The 17,490-nt window shown below is 30.8% G+C and overlaps 1 protein-coding gene across 1 annotated transcript; it reads left to right on the top strand.

Moving 5' to 3' along the window:
- The first annotated feature begins 1,113 nt into the window (after nucleotides 1–1,113).
- LOC123909809 (disease resistance protein RGA2-like) lies at nucleotides 1,114–4,599 on the top strand. The gene is made up of 2 exons (XM_045960724.1): nucleotides 1,114–2,379; nucleotides 3,218–4,599. Exons 1-2 carry the CDS (start codon nucleotides 1,114–1,116, stop codon nucleotides 4,487–4,489), a joined length of 2,538 nt encoding a protein of 845 aa, XP_045816680.1. The 3' UTR covers nucleotides 4,490–4,599.
- The last annotated feature ends 12,891 nt before the right edge of the window (nucleotides 4,600–17,490 follow it).

The following is a 17,490-nucleotide window of genomic DNA, read 5'->3' on the forward strand; positions in this document are numbered from 1 at the left end:
GAAGGAAACTATTTATGTTAAATCTTTGGTTGCAAACGTGGAACTTTCATCTTGGAAGTGGTATTTGGCTAAGAAAAATGATATCCCATGCTCCTTCTATGAGTGGGAGGTGCAATCTATCTTATGTTGGAGCCGATAGTGGTTGGTGAATTTTGGTGATGAGTCTTGTTGTCTCTGGTTGGTGGGCAGGCCTTTTCCAAATCTGTCTACTCCCCTAAGTATCTCTTATCCATTTGTCTTGGTTCAAATTTAGATCCTTAAGTGGGACAAGTGGTGAATGGTGCACCACTTGTTATTAGAATTTGAGAGACTTATACTCAACCACAAAAGTTAGCTTGAGAGTTGAGGTTTACACTACATTTATAAAGAATATATCTATGTCATATCTCTAGCCAATGTGAGACTTCTAACACTTGTCAATAACTCTATAACGAACACGAATTTTACAAATTCCACCGTTGAATTGAATGTTCAAATCATATAGATCCTCCATACAAATTTTTTTTTTAAAAAAAAAAAATATTATTTGATATGTTATTGGGACCCATTAAGATTAACAGTTTATGTTTTTTTTTTAATATCGCTAATCTTGGTTGATCTCAATAACACATCAAATGATTTTCAATTTTTTCAAAAATTTGTATGAATGATTTATATGATATAAACTTTAAATCCAACGATTAATTTTTTAAAATTCGTATTTGTTATGATGTTATTTACAAGTGTGCACCACTTGTCCCACCGTTTCATGTTAGAAGCCGCCTATTTTTTGGTGATGTTTTTGCCGATTTGTGGCATTATACTATCATTGTAAATCAGTCCACTATCTCACAACTACTTTTATTAGTTTATAGATAAACCACATAATCTTTTGAAAAACATGGCCATATATTAATACAAAAATTAATTTTAAAAGACTAAGTTGTTGCTGAACAATTAATACTGTTAAAAATAAAAGACTTGTGCTAGCCGTTGACTTACTATCTATATATTCCTCTTAATTGGCTCCTGTAATCAATTGCATTTCCAATTACCCTGCTCTTTGATCTTACTTCTCATTGTTTTCATTCTCCTTCTACCTCATCAACAATAACATAGCCAAAATTATTCCATATGGCAGAATCACTCCTCTTCAGTGTTGCCGAATCATTCATAGGCAAACTTGCTTCTCGAGTTCTTGATGAAGCTTCCTTGGCACTAGGTGTGTATGACGATTTACGACGGATCAAAGACACTTCATCTCTAATCAAAGCTGTGTTGTTGGATGCTGAACAAAAGCAGTGGCAGAACAATGAGTTGCGTGAATGGTTGAGACAGATTAAGCATGTCTTCTCTGATGCCGAAGATGTCATCGATGATTTCGAGTGCGAGGCATTGCGGATGCAAGTTGTCAACACCTCTGGTAGCATTAGAAGGAAGGTACGTCATTACTTCTCAAGTTCTAATCCACTAGCATATCGCCTCAAGATGGCACATCAAATCAAAGATATCAATGCGAGATTAACTAAGGTTGCAGCTGATAGGCATAATTTTGGCCTTCAAAACAATTATAGTGATACTCGTATTGTGCAAAAGCGCGAATCAACTCATTCTCATATAATTGAGTCAGATGTCATAGGAAGAGAGCGTGATAAACAAATAATCATAGACCTCTTGTTGCAAGATGGTGATGATAATAGTCTATCTGTTATTCCCATCGTGGGAATGGGGGGTATGGGAAAGACTACACTTGCAAAATCGGTGTTCAATGATGAACGTTTAGGTGAGGCTTTTCAAAAAAAGATGTGGGTATGTGTCTCTCATGATTTTGAACTTAAACATTTACTTGTTAAAATCCTCAATTCTGCCAGTGATTCTTCTCCTAGTGAAAACATTCAAAACTTTGATATAGAGCAATTACAAAATCACTTAAGAAATACACTTGCCGATCAAAAGTTCTTGCTCGTCCTAGACGACGTGTGGAACGAGAATCGGGTCAAATGGGAAGAATTGAAGGATTTAATACAAGTATGTGCTAAAGGAAGTAAAGTACTAGTGACTACACGCAGCCACAAAACAGCTGATATGATGAGCACTAACACATCTCACATTTTAGAAGGTCTTTCTCAAAAGGATTCATTGTCTGTATTTGTTAAATGGGCCTTCAAAGAAGGAGAAGATAAAAAACATCCAGAATTGATGGAGGTGGGAGAAAATATTCTGAAAAAATGTGGAGGCCTTCCTTTGGCAATAAGAACATTGGGGAGTTCCCTATTCTTAAAATTTGATATAAAAGAGTGGAATTTTGTCAAAGATAGTGAGATTTGGAATTTACCACAACAAGATGATGGTATTTTGCCGGCTATCAAATTGAGTTATGACCAATTACCTTCTTACTTAAAACCTATGTTGCATGGGTACTCCATTTTAGACCGAGTACCGGTACCGGATACGTACCGGGTACCGGTACGCGTATGGTACTCCCCCGGTACGCACCGACGCCGTACCTAATTTTTTTTTTTGTTTTTTGCAACGGGTACACGCGTGGTACACCTGTGGTACTCGCGTGGTACACCAATTCAAAAAAACACGATTTTTTTTCTCCTTTTTCTTTTATTATTAGTTTTTTTATAGGAAGATTTACGTTTTTTATTTGTTTATAATATAAAGTAGCAATTATTGCTAAAAAACAATAACAAAAGTAGCCGCCGGAATTATTCACTCATTCGTTGAAAAGGAATAGACTAAATTCAAAGAGAGATGAAGATCTAGTTTTTATTCATACCAATCTTCGTCTTCTCTCAAGAAAGAGAAATATTAATATTTATAATGAAAGTGCAACAAAAATGTGGGATATTCGTAGAGATGAATGAGATTTATTTAATATATAGTTGATATTCTTGAAATTGCTAGTCTTTCTCGCGGTGAACCTAACTAGAGGTCACTCTTTTTAGTGATGATGAAGAGGGAAATAATTGACTCTTTTTGAGCTAATTGGTTTTAATTTCATATTTTGATGTTTCGAACAATTTAAATTACATTTAAAGTGTGTTGTGATATTTTTATGTTTAATTATTTGTTTTAACAATATAACTATATTATTTGATATATATAATTATATTTTTTTAAAAAATTATAGGGACGTACCCGTACCTTAGTTTTTATAAAAATGACGTACCCCGTACCGGTACCGGTATCGGATACCGGTACCGTACCCGCACCCGGGCAACATAGCTTAAAACAATGTTTTGCATCTTTCTCCCTATTTGAAAAGAGCAGTGTTCTTAATGATGTTGATGTTACTACATTTTGGAAAGCACTTGGTTTTCTTCCAACACCAAAACAAGGTGAAAATTCGGGAGATAATGGAAAGCAACTGTTGCTTGAGCTATGGTCAAGGTCTTTTGTTCAAAATTTTGTAGATGGCGGTAGTATTTTCAATTTTGAATTGCACGATTTGGTGCATGATCTTGCATTATATGTTGCAAGAGATGATTTTCAACTGTTGAACTTTCAATATAAAAATATAAGAGAGAATGTCCGCCATTTGTCAGTTTTTCAAAATGTTTTGCTTAGCCAAATTTCAATTCCCACTGGGTTGAGAACCATGCTTTTTCCTGATGGAGCTGACAATAAACCTTTCTTGAATAATTGTCTATCAAGGTGCAAATACTTACGACTTTTGGAAATAAATAATTCTAGATACAAAAATTTGCCCCGCTCCATTGGTAAGTTGAAACATTTACGATGTCTCAGACTTGTAAGCAATCAGGAATTGGAGAGGCTTCCTGATTCTGTTTGCAAACTACAAAATTTGCAAACATTGGATCTCACTGATTGTCAAAAACTACAAAAATTGCCTAATGGAATAGGAAATTTGATCAAACTTCAAGAACTATGCATAACCACAATGCAATTTAACTTCCCAGAAGAATTAGCCAAATTATCTTCTCTAGAAATTCTAGAATTCAGTGATTGTGATAATTTGATGTTTTCTTTTGAAGGAATACAATTTCCTAAACTTAAAGTGTTAAGTTTTGTATCTTGTGGGAATCTGAAGTCATTGCCATTTCATATCATTCCAAATATAGAGACTTTGATCATTATGGACTGTAATATGGTGATATTGTCAATGGGTGATAACAACAACCAAATACCCAAGTTAAACTTAAAATTACTAGATCTTAAGTCTTTGCCTCAAATAGTTACTTTTCCACAATGGCTTCAAGGATGTGCAAACACCCTACATACCTTATCGATTGAGGACTGTGAAAATCTTGAGGAGCTTCCTAACTGGTTGTCAACTTTTATTTCTCTCAAGATCCTTATAATTGTAAACTGTCCAAAATTGATTTCACTCCCTGAAGATGTGCATCGCCTTCCAAACCTTGAACGTTTATCATTGATTGATTGTCCTGAGTTATATAGAAGATACCAGCCAGAAGTTGGACAAGATTGGCACAAGATATCACATATCAAACATGTTAAGGTTGTTGAACTTGAAGATTAAAAGGAGTTCCTAGAAATGTACAATCGAACTTTGAATGTATTAAGTTTCTCTTGTTTGATTTCATTCTTTGTATTTTATTATTATTTGAATAAAAATGTCTGTCTATCATGTATTGTATAACATTTCTGTTTTATTATCCCTTACCGATATATTATCTTGGTTTATTTATTCTATGGAAAGTTTATTGCATTTTCATGTATACCACTAACAGAGATAAAAACTTATTAAAAAAACAATAAACACTAATTTAGGAAGTTTTAGTTAAAAAAAAATAGGAAGTTGTATTGTCTATGACTGAGATTAACAATTAAAAAAAACAATTAATCAATCTATTAAGTACTACCTCCGTTCCTAATTATAAGACCCCATTGAAAAAATTGCGAAGATTAAAAAAGTGAGTTGTGGCATTAAATTTGTTCACAATTGATATTGTTTTTATAATTTTATCCTTCAAAAAAGAGAATAAGTTATTGTTTTTCTAAAGTAATTATTATATATTGTAGAAAAATATACACTTTAATTAGGGTATGTTGGTAAAGAAATAATTAAATCCCTTAAAAATATGAAAGAGATCTTATAAAAAGGTATAAAGAAAAAAGGTCTTATATTAATTAAACGAATAAAGAGGAAGCAAATAAACAAGTTTAAGGTTAAATTGAATGAAAATATGTTTTGTAGCTTTGATACATGCATGGTCCATGAAATATATACTTTTATATCACCAATTATTTTCTATCTAATTATATTACACGCGTAAATAGAAAATTATATGAGTCCATGTAGAACATAGCGTTATAAATATAGGAGTTGAGGTTTGAACTCCGGACACTCCACTTATCCGCCTTTAAGGTGGAATTTTTAACCACTAGACTACTTGACAATTGAAAAATATATATATATTTTAATATCCATATCATTTTTTTGATTTCGGACTATTTAGCTTGAAAAAGCAATCATCTCGCTTGCTGCTTGCTGTAGGGAGTAGCGGTACGTGGACTGTATCCGTGTTGACGGTCGGTTCATTCGCCTCGTATCTTTGAGACCTCTATTTTATCTTTTAGGATTAAATAGAAATTGGTATATTTTACTGTCCACACTTTTGTGTGGACTCACTGGGTTAGGTTTATGTCCCCCAGTTTTGTATATATTTCTTTTTTTTTTCTTTTTTAATATAATAAAGATATATAGACAAATGATGGGGCCGAAGCCTGAATTGTCCCTTAATGTCTAGATCTTCTTCGCCTTAAAAAAAACTAGTCACCGACCCGTGCTATCGCATAGGTTTTGTACAGCAGTTTATATGATATCAAAAAAATATATAATAATAATTTGAAAAAGAATAAATAAAAACAACACAATATAGTGATGATAAAAATAATAATATTCAGTACAACGATAGATATAGATAAATAGTTTACAAATTAACTACTAAACATTATGAAAAACTTATTTGTAAACCACATTTTCAGTTTCGTCTGTGTCTTTCCCTTCTTCATCGGTTATCAATATTTTCAAACCTTTCTTTGAAGTAACTCTTGACACTGCAACATATAGTTGGCCATGGGAGAAAATTGATTGTGGAAGATACACACCAACATGTTTAAGTGACTAGCCCTGACTCTTATTGATAGTCATAGCAAATGAAACAACCATTGGAAACTGTCGATGTTTAAACTTAAAAGATATTCTTTTATCTAAAGGAGTCAATGATACTCTAGGAATAAAAACTTTCTCACCAATAGGTGGTCAGTTGTTTCTGGCAGATGATCAGGAAAATATGATGAAGGAGGAGTGAACTTAGTTGGATGAATAAGATAATCAAATATGTCCTTCATAATCAATCCAAACTGACTCATCCCAATGTATAACAAAGTTACCCAAACACCAAACTGGATATTATACAAATCACGCAACGCATGTCATCCATGTGTTAAATATACATTACCATTAATTTTGTCAACTAAAACATCAAATTGATTTCCTTTTGGATCAATTAGTGTAGCATAATCATTCACAGCCTCACCAAAATCTGATGAAAATATTTTTGGCAACATGACGGAGCCCTAAAATAAAAACAATAAAATTGTTAAATTTTTGTCAATGTTAATTGACTTATTGCAACACATACGAACATATGATATGATAGAAATACTTACTTCATCAGGATGAAATTCAACATAATAAGTTTGATATTTGATCCAACAATGATTAACGTACTTTTTTAAGTCAGTTATTGGATTTGGATCCAATGGTGCTATGTGTTTAATAACAAAAAAAAAATCATCAATAATATAAAACGGGGCGAGAATTATTAGTTAGAACATATAAAATAGAGATGAAAGCAATAAAAACCTTTTAAACAACGTAGCGCAAGTTGAGTTTCTCTATTTTGATGATCCATATTGTGAATGAAAACAGAAAACACGTGAAACTTCATCTATAACATAAATGAAATGGCTTAGTGGTAAGTTTATTAAGAAATATAACTAAAAGGTCATGGGTTCGAATCCTAATGAATTTATTTTTAACATTTTGATATGAATTATTAGGGTTAAATTAGGTTTAGCCGGAAGCACTACTACTTTATATATATATATATATATATATATATATATATATATATATATATATATATATATATATATATATATATATATATATATGAGGAGGGTTATATTGACTCCAAGAGTAACTTAAAAGAGTTACTCCACATCCTAACCCTTTATTTTGTTTTAATCTAATGGACCAATATTAATCATCATTAATAATTATGTGACCTCATGTTTCTTAACTATTCTCACAATATTTATGGATTCCATTTTATTTATTTCAATTTATGGTTTCCATTTATTACTTTATGTATATTCATTTTTTCCTAAAATATTAATGCAAGAATCCAAAATTAATTATTGGTAAAAACAAAAATAGAAAGAAATGGTGCTGTTTTTTCCCACATTTTTTTCTTCTTATTTTTTTTTTTTTATAAATCGGATATTTTCCTCTTCCAATTTACTTTGATCTTGATCTCTTGCATAAAAAAAAATTACTTTGATCTTACACCAGGACGTATGGCAATCATGAATTTCTTTTGGTTTTTTTGGTTGATAAATAAGAAGAAATGGTGAATGATTTTATGATAATCAATGGAAAAGAAAATAATGATTTATTTTTTTCGAAAAAAAAAGACTTTTTTTTTGGTTTATGATGAACGTGGATCGAACCCAGGACCTATAACGTACTACCCAAATACATCATCAATAGACCAAACCTAGTGACTTTAAAAATTAAATAAATAATACTTTTGATAGAATAAAAGGAAATGTAAATATAGAGTAATTAAAGGAATCCATAAATATTGTGAGAATAGTTAAGAAACATGAGGTCACATGATTAGTAATGATGATTAATATTGGTCCATTAGATTAAAACAAAATAAAGGGTTAGGATGTGGAGTAACTCAAAAGAGTTACTCTTGGAGTCAATATAACCCTCCTCTATATATATATATATATATATATATATATATATATATATATATATATATATATATGAGTCAGGATCCGTTGACACCAACTAGTTTGACACCAAATGTTACACCTCTCAATAACGTTTTAACCGATATAAATTTTATAAAATCCACCGTTGGATTGAAAGTTTACATCATATAGATCATTTGTGTAAAATTTCAAATAAATCCAAAATCATTTGATATGTTATTGAGATACATCAAAATTAACGGTTTTTGTATTTTTTTAAATGTCGTTAATCTTTATGTGTCTCAATAGCATATCAAATGATTTTGGATTTGTCTGAAATTTTACGCAAATGATCTATATGATGTAAACTTTCAATCCAACGGTGGATTTTATAAAATTTATATCGGTTAAAACGTTATTGAGAGGTGTAACATTTGGTGTCAAACTAGTTTGTGTCAACGGATCCTGACTCTATATATATATATATATATATATATATATACTAGAACATCGACCCATGCGGTGCACGGGTCAAATTAGCCGTAAGATGTAATGATAAAATAAAATATGATAATTGCAATCATGAAAGGTATATGAAAAAATTTGAGTAACATTAAACGATAATTCAACAATAAATTTGGATAAATATTCATACAAAAAAAAATTATGGTATATTACGGATGACTTCCTTATAGACTACATTGGAAGTCTTATTCGTATTTTCACTGTCATCGTCGATGATCAATATTTTTAATCCTTCTCTAGAAATAACTCTTGAAATCGCAACATAAACTGACAATGTGAAATCACTGACGACGGAAGATATATCCCAACATGCTTTAAAGATTGTCCCAGACTCTAATTAATAGTCATCGCAAAAGAAATCATTAAAGGAAATTGTCTCCGTTGAAATTTAAAATGAATTCTTACGTCAGATTGTGTTAGAGAAAATCTAGGTATGAAAACCTGATCACCAATATTACTTCCTGAAATAATTTTTCATTCAAGAACACGTTTTCTCAATCTCGTAATAATATATAAGTCTTGTTCCATTGCATAATTCTAATTTTTTATTCAAATTCCTTAATAGCATAACTGGAACTCCAACTTTAAGTCTCAACTTGTTGTGATTTGGTAGTCCTGACATAGAAATTATTTTCAAAAATTAGGGAGTATGAACATCATCTACTATTTGACCATCTACATTATGTGTGAGTGGAGTATCATAACTCAAATATGTTTTTTCTTCATCCGAAATTAAATCCAACATATAATTATTTATTGTGTCGACTATGGAATTTTTAGGAGCTAGTATAGCTCTACTTTGAAAATACATTATATCGTTCATGTTTTGTAAAAGTTGTGGATATGTGCTTTCAACGATAGAAGCAAGAGGATCACCTGAATTTGGAATCAGTAAATCTGATGGAATGTCAAGTTCTAAATCACCGTCGTTGCCATCTCCAATTTCTCCATCGCCAACACCCAAAACCCATTCAGAAAACAATTTTCTCTGTTCAACGTCTGAACTCGAAGCACCACCGGGAAGCCTCATGTTTTTACTCAATGTTAAAACTTCACAAAAATTCCAAAGAACCGAATAATTAATAGTAGCATGAAAAACTTATGGCCTTGTACATTTGGATATTACTGGTAGAATTTGTCTGAAATCTCCGCCAAAAACAACAACTTTTCCACCGAAGGGAATGTGTTTATTTTTTTTTATCAACAGACTTGAGAATATCTTTTAAAGTTCGATCAACGGCTTCGAAGCAGTATTTGTGCATCATTGGTGCTTCATCCCATATAATGAGCTTTGCTTTTTGTATTAATAGCGCCAAAGGGCTTTTGGGAACTATGGTACATGTTGAAAACTCGTCAACATTTAGAGGAATACAAAACCTTGAATGTGTTGTTGTACCTCCAGGTATAAGCAATGCAGCGATCCCACTTGAGGCAACTGTTAAAACTATCTCACATTTTGACCGTAATGCGGCTTACATGGCCCTACAGATAAATGTCTTCTCTGTACCGCCATAACTATAAAGAAAATGACAAAGCTCTTTCTTTTGTTTGTCAATCACATGCCTTCTTTTTTTAATCTATTTATGATTTTTTTAATCTTAGCCAACCAAATGATTCAGGATAAGAAAATGTAAGTTTTTTTCGTAAAATAAGGGGGGTGTATTCAATTGAGATTTCAAAAGATTTTAAAAGACTTTTTTATAGAAAAAGAATCTTGTGGTATTCAATCAAGACTTTTATAAAATATAAACAAATCTTGTGGTATTCAATTAAGACAATTAAGATTTTTTTTTCAAGGCAACAAAATCAGTGGGCATTCGATTGAAATTTCGTATGACTTTAAAAATGTCTCTAGGTATTCAAAAGTATACTGATTTTGATGGATTCTTTTGTGGAATGAATTTTGAGAGACTTTTTTGTTGAAAATATAAATACCTTTGTCATATAACAATCTCACTCCAACCCTCAAGACTTTTCTTTTCTTCCAAAGACTTTTTTCAGCCGGCAAAATTGGTGTTCACGTTCTATTTTTTACAACCTCCTGTACTTTTCAATTGTCTTATTGAATGACTATCATATACAATTTCAGTTTGAAATCGTTGATCATATACATCTATACACCAAAAAAAGCATATATGATTGCAGAATGATCCTTCGTATACGCCAAATACATATTCTGCAACATGATCCTTATTTCAATCATTATATATATAATATATGCAACTTTGAAAAAATTTCTGCAACTTGTTACAACAAAAAACATGATTCTGCAACCATTCATAGTTTTTTAATATTTTATAATTAGTTTAAAAAAAATAAGATTGATTTATTGGTTTAATTTGATATTTATTGATTGATGATTGATATTTTTAAGGAATGATTCATTTTCATTGATTGATTCATTATTTTTTTAGAAGAAATTTGTATTGGATTTATTGAGGAATTTAAATCTTTAAAGTCTATCTTTGAAATCTCAAAAGTGTGTGATATCAAATCTCACATATTCTTGTGTTAAGAATCTTGATTGTAAAAAGTCTTTTAAAAAAGTCATTTAAAATCTTACAAAATCAATACAATCTCACAAAGTCTTATGTATTGGATTGAGATTTTATTAGACAATTTTGGCAAAAAAAAAGTCTTGATGATTTTATGAGATTTTGTTGGACTATATTGATTTTGTGAGATTTTAAAAACTTTTTTACAAGACTTTTTTACAATCAAGATTTTTAACACATGATTTGAATGGATTTTGAGAGATTTTTTTCAAAAGACTTTTTACAATCAAGATTTCATAATACTTTATATATTAGGAAACTTTCGTATATTTGGAAAATTTTAAAAGAATCAATAAATTTTAATAAAATAAATTATATTTTTTTTGGGAATCCAAATATTAAAAAAAAAAAAAAAAACCTTACTTTTTTTTAACGTATATGTTTCTAATCACCAATAAAAAAGTCATCACCACCACCATTGATGGGAAACAAAGGAAGATGAATGTTGTAACACCCAAACCCATTATTTAATAAAATTCTACCATGATAAATCTTTTTCAAAATACGTGGCGGAAAATCAAAGTTTGTTATTATAAAAGTCATGGTTCGAGCATTACACTCTTCAACCAAAATAATACTTATGTAGTTAATTAGTAAAAATGTTTGTTTATACAAAATAATCCTCTTTATTGAAAGATACAATTTTACAAATGAATACAAGAATGTCATAAAGACTCTATACCCTAAGTACACCCCTTTCCCGTGTCACAATCAGAGCGGAGCTTCACCGACGACTCGACATCGATAGTCACAAAACCTGTGAATCTGGACCCCCAACGGTCCAGCACATAACACAAAACATGAGAGTTAGATCACATAATCAAAATATAAGTGTAAGTAAAACGGTACTTAAACACTTCTTCATAAAACATGCATAATCATACATTATACATATACATCATCATCTATCATTCAATTATAAGTTCTAGATCATTATAATCAAACATCACTTCATCGAATAACAATAAGCACACTTAGGAAAATATGTGTCACATAACAATTATCACATAAATGCAAACATATGTGTCACATATCAAATATCAAATAATGTACACATATCCTAATGCAATCTAATGCCACAATCTTCATAATATGTCCCCTAGATATATCTAATGCATGTGGTACCATCGTCTTTATTAGAGTATCCCACCTCTAATATTCGTCTTTATCGGATAAATATAATCTGATATCCTTCTTTATTGGAATATCCAATATACATCAACAATTCATGAATGCATGTATGTAATTCATGAATTCACACTCACACAATTAGCATTTTGCTCGTCATTTATAATGTGGAACACTATCCGACATTTCGTCTTTATTAAGATAACACTATACCTTAATATACGTCTTTATCGAATAACATAATTCGATATACTTCTTTATTAGAATAACATACTATAATATCCTTCTTTATTAAGTTGATTAACACCTTAATATACTTCTTTGACATTTAAACAAACATCATCAACACAATCAACAACAATTATATTCCACACATGCAATCAACAATTCATCAACAATTATCATCACAGTACAATTAATCATAGTTATAAACACCTAATTGTATGTTAGAATACTCTAATCATATGTTACAAGTGCCAAATTACACTTAAACAATTAACAAAAATGTTGTTGTCACAGCGCTGTTCGCTGAGCGAACAGTAGCGAGCAGTGGCGAACCTGTTGGCGAGCTCTGGCGAACCACACCGGTGGAACACCTGCTCGTGGCGAGCAGTGGCGAACCACACTAGTCAGGAATGCTCAAACCTTGCGTTTTTCACCCAAATTCACCCAAAAATCCCATTTTTCATGTTATAAACCCCAAATAAGTTTATATTCAAGTGCAACAAACATATCTAAACACAAAAGGACGGTTCATTTCACCGATCTACCATTTTTACTACGAAAAAGTAAAGATTTACCACTTTTACTTAAAACACTCAAGAACACAATGTTCTTGAGTTTAATCCTCTATAAATCCCGTTTTTATCCATTAGATTCGTTCATACATCATGATAAGAGCATGTTAAACATGTTATGAACCTTAGAATCGATTTCCATTAAGAAAAATCCATTCAAAACTAAAACGAAAATGGGGTGGAGGAAGTTCGGGTGAGGAGAAATCGACATTCTCCCCTTCCTCGAGTCACCCACGATTATGAAACCTACTCTCATACCTTAATCCGACGAAAGCTTGACGATTGCTCCTCGAATCTCTCCTTCAAGCCTTTGCCCTAGCTCTCCTCTTGCTCTCCTTTCTCTCTACTTCTCCAAGAACAACAAAAAGTGAGACTTTCTCTCACTACATGGGCTAAATAGCGCCCCCCCTCTAACTCACAAGGCCCAATGGCCTCAAGCCCAATAACTTGGCTCAACTCGCGTTAACCCTCACTAACTCGCGCGTTAACTAAAGCTCTCGATAAATAACTTAAAGTTACTATCTTACTTAAAATCATGTCACCAAATAATTAAACACTTACATAGTGAATAATAAATTTGGGTCGTTACAAATGTGACGAAAAAAATTCGTTTGTTGTAAAAAGTTGTAATGAATCAAAAGTTTGTAAAAAAGATGTAAAATTTGTTAAAATATTTTTTGCAATAAAAAACATATTTGATAAGTAAAGAAGAAGAAAAAAAATTGGTATAATGATGATGAAAGTAAAAAGTCTTGGAGAGTTTGAAAAATTCTCAAGGCTTTTGGTGAGATTGTTGAAAAAGTGAACAAAGAAAAGAAGAAGCAAAAATCGGGTACAGTGACGATGAACTACGAAAGTAATAAAGAAAAAGAAGAAGAAGAAGTTTGATACAGTGATGATGAAAGAAAAAAGTCTTGGAGAGTTCAAAAAAGTCTCAAGGCTTTTGGTGAGATTGTTGAAAAAGTCTATCAAGTGTATTTTCAACTAAAAAGTCTCTCAAAATCCATTCCCAAAAAGAATCCATCAAAATCGGTAGACTTTTGAATACCAATAGACATTTTGAAAATAGTAACAAATCTCAATTGAATGCCAACGGATTTTGTTGCCCTGAAAAAAAAATCTTGTTTGTCTTAATTGAATACCACAAAATTTATTTAACTTTTGTAAAAGTCTTGATTGAATACCTCAAGATTTTTTTTTCATAAAAAAGTCTTTTAAAATCTCATGAAATCTCAATCCAATACACCCCCCTTAAAATTTTCAAGATTTTTTTTGTCAAAATAGTCTTGTGAAATCCCAATCCAATACACCCCCCTAAAACACAAAAAAAAAATGTATGATTTGATGATTTGCTAGATTTCTAATTATCAGTTTTTAATTGTATAAACTTTGTAATGAAAATTGGTGGTGCTTAATTGTCCTATGAAATCTTTAATATTTGATTGATGATAATTGATTCCTCAATATGGATGTAAATTAATTCCGTAAGTAATTTAATTGATTCATAACGTGAGTCAGATTTAACAATGTATCCTAATATTCGTTAAAAAAAAAGTATCCTAATATATTCAAAAAAAAAAAAACAATGTATCCTAATAACTAAATTATAATAATTGAGCTAGATGTCTACATTGGAGCGTTGCATGAGAGAAAAATAAGTGAAAGAAAGTAATAAATTTTTTTTGGAAGTGAAAGAAAGTAATAATCACTTGTTTTGGAAGTGAAAGAAAGTAATAAATTTTTTTCGTTTGGTAGGAAAGCAATTGCATGAACGAAAAGAGAAAAAATTTATTATTTTGATTGGATATAGAAAATGATGAAGAAAAATCTAATATTTTCAAAAAAAAAAAAAAAGTATCATAATATGGTGCTTAATTGTGGTATGAAATTTTTCCTTTGAAAATTGATGGTGCTTAACACTTTGTGTACATAATTTTAATCACAATTGATTCATTTGTCTTAGTGGTTGAAATATTGTATTCCTTTAATAAATTTCAATATTATTGATGGTGTTATAGTGTATATATATATATATATATATATATATATATATATATATATATATATATATATATATATATATATATATATATATATATATATATATATATATGTAACTTTCTAAATCACACGTGATAATAACTTTTCAAATCTCAAATGATAACTATTCTCTAAATTTATGATCCGGTAGAAAAAAATCATTGATCAGGAAAGACATAAAAATATTTCGTGATGAATAATATAGTTAACAATTTTTTTTTATAAGCAAAAATTGAATTATAAAGAGTACAAGGGGTACCCAACCCTTACAATTCTTATAACAACCATTACATACTAATAATACGTTTTAAGGGATCCTTACACCAATCTGAAAAAACACAAGAAGACTTACTAGCTATTTTACCTATAAACCAAAACCATGAAATATAAATAATCTTGTCTTCTAAGGCTTTCCAATTGATAGCTTCTCCTCTAAAAACCACATTGTTACGCGCACGCCATATACACCAAGTGGTGGCCAACCAAATAACGTGACGAGCTTTTTCATATTTCTTAATTTTCAATAAAGCTCCAAAAGAGGAAAAATGTTTCCACCCGTCATCAAAAGAGATGAAATCCACATTCATCCATTTAAAAATCCGCTTCCACAACTTTTGAGAAAAAGAGCAATTAACAATAATTTTGATATGATATACTTTTAAAATTGGTGGTGCTTATCAATTATTGCACATAATTTTAATCATAATTGGTATACTTGCCATAGTCATTGGAAATATTGTCTTGCACTGAAGGGTTGCGGGTTCGAATCCTAGTCAAGATAAAATTGTATTATTTTTTAATAAAAATTGCAAGATAAAATGGAGGGAAAACAGGGAAAACAAATTAGGGTTTATGGTTTGCTTGTGTATACAAGCTTATATATATATATATATATATATATATATATATATATATATATATATATATATATATATATATATATATATATAATAACATTATAACTTGCCCCCTAAGATCTCATTAAACAACATAAACACCCGCTTTAAATTTATAGTAGACATGACCACCTCTAAGATTTTATTTTTTTTTATAAGCAAACAATATATTATAAAGGAGTATAAAGGGGTACTCAATCCCTCACAATATAAAGCAAATTATAGTATGCTTTGAAGACATACAATAGGATCTAAACACCATTCAGAAAAAGAGAAAGAGGACTTACGGCCAAAACGACCCATAAACTAAAACCAAGAAAAAGTTTTAATATCATCTACAAGTTTGGAAACATCCGGTAAGGCTCCATTAAAAACAACATTATTTCTAAGCTTCCATAAGCGCCATGTAGTGGCCAGCCAAATCAAATGACGAATCCGATTACCTTTTTTTGATATAACCAAAGAACCAAAGGATAAAAAGTGATTCCAACCTTCTAAGATTTCTTATAAAATAGACGGATGTCTCCCTTGACAAGGTTCAAGGGCATTACATTACAGACTATTTAATGCATTTATTTTAGAAGTCACATTAAGCTCTGTTTGGTAACAAATAGCGGATGATTGATAAGTTAGTTTATAGCAGATAAGCTAGTTTATAGCTTATATCGGTTCGTCCATCGGATTTATGCTCCTCTTTCAATTCTTTTGGTTTTCCTTTCAACATTTGCAAGATTCGAAGGAAAGATTTGCGCATGAATTGGCAAGCGGTGGCTTGATCCTTATGGAAAGCTAGGAATGCTTGTATTTTTTAGGGAAAGGAAGTATCCGTGCAAGAATTGGTAGAGATAATTAAACATGTGTCTTTGAGGTGGTTTCTTGCTAGAAGTATACATCCTAGAAAGCACCGACACTCCTCAGATTAGGCGTGTCCGTGTAGGACACGTGTCTGTGTCTGTGTCCGTGTCCGACACTGACACTTATGATTACACTAAATTATGTCATTTTTTCAAATTTTTATCAGTGTCGACGTGTCAGTATCTGTGTCGTGTCCGATGTTCGTGCTTCTTCATAGTTGTTGTGAATATGAATGGGTAAAATATCCATTGGAATATATGTTTGGTTAGATAGATTCTTAGCATACTAGTGTTTGAGGTCTTAGGTATTTTTCGTATGCCTATAAGCGTTCTCCAGCATTATTTTTTGTTTTTTGGGTTTAGTACCACTTGTAATTCTCGGATACAGTACTCATTGTACTTGTCTCATCTTTTATATATATATATATATATATAGAGTCAGGATCCGTTGACACCAACTAGTTTGACACCAAATGTTACACCTCTCAATAACGTTTTAACCGATATAAATTTTATAAAATCCACCGTTGGATTGAAAGTTTACATCATATAGATCATTTGTGTAAAATTTCAGACAAATCCAAAATCATTTGATATGCTATTGAGACACATAAAGATTAACGGCATTTAAAAAAATACAAAAACCGTTAATTTTGATGTATCTCAATAACATATCAAATGATTTTGGATTTATTTAAAATTTTACACAAATGATCTATATGATGTAAAC

This window comes from Trifolium pratense, linkage group LG1, assembly GCF_020283565.1.
Source record: "Trifolium pratense cultivar HEN17-A07 linkage group LG1, ARS_RC_1.1, whole genome shotgun sequence".
Lineage (NCBI taxonomy): Eukaryota > Viridiplantae > Streptophyta > Magnoliopsida > Fabales > Fabaceae > Trifolium > Trifolium pratense.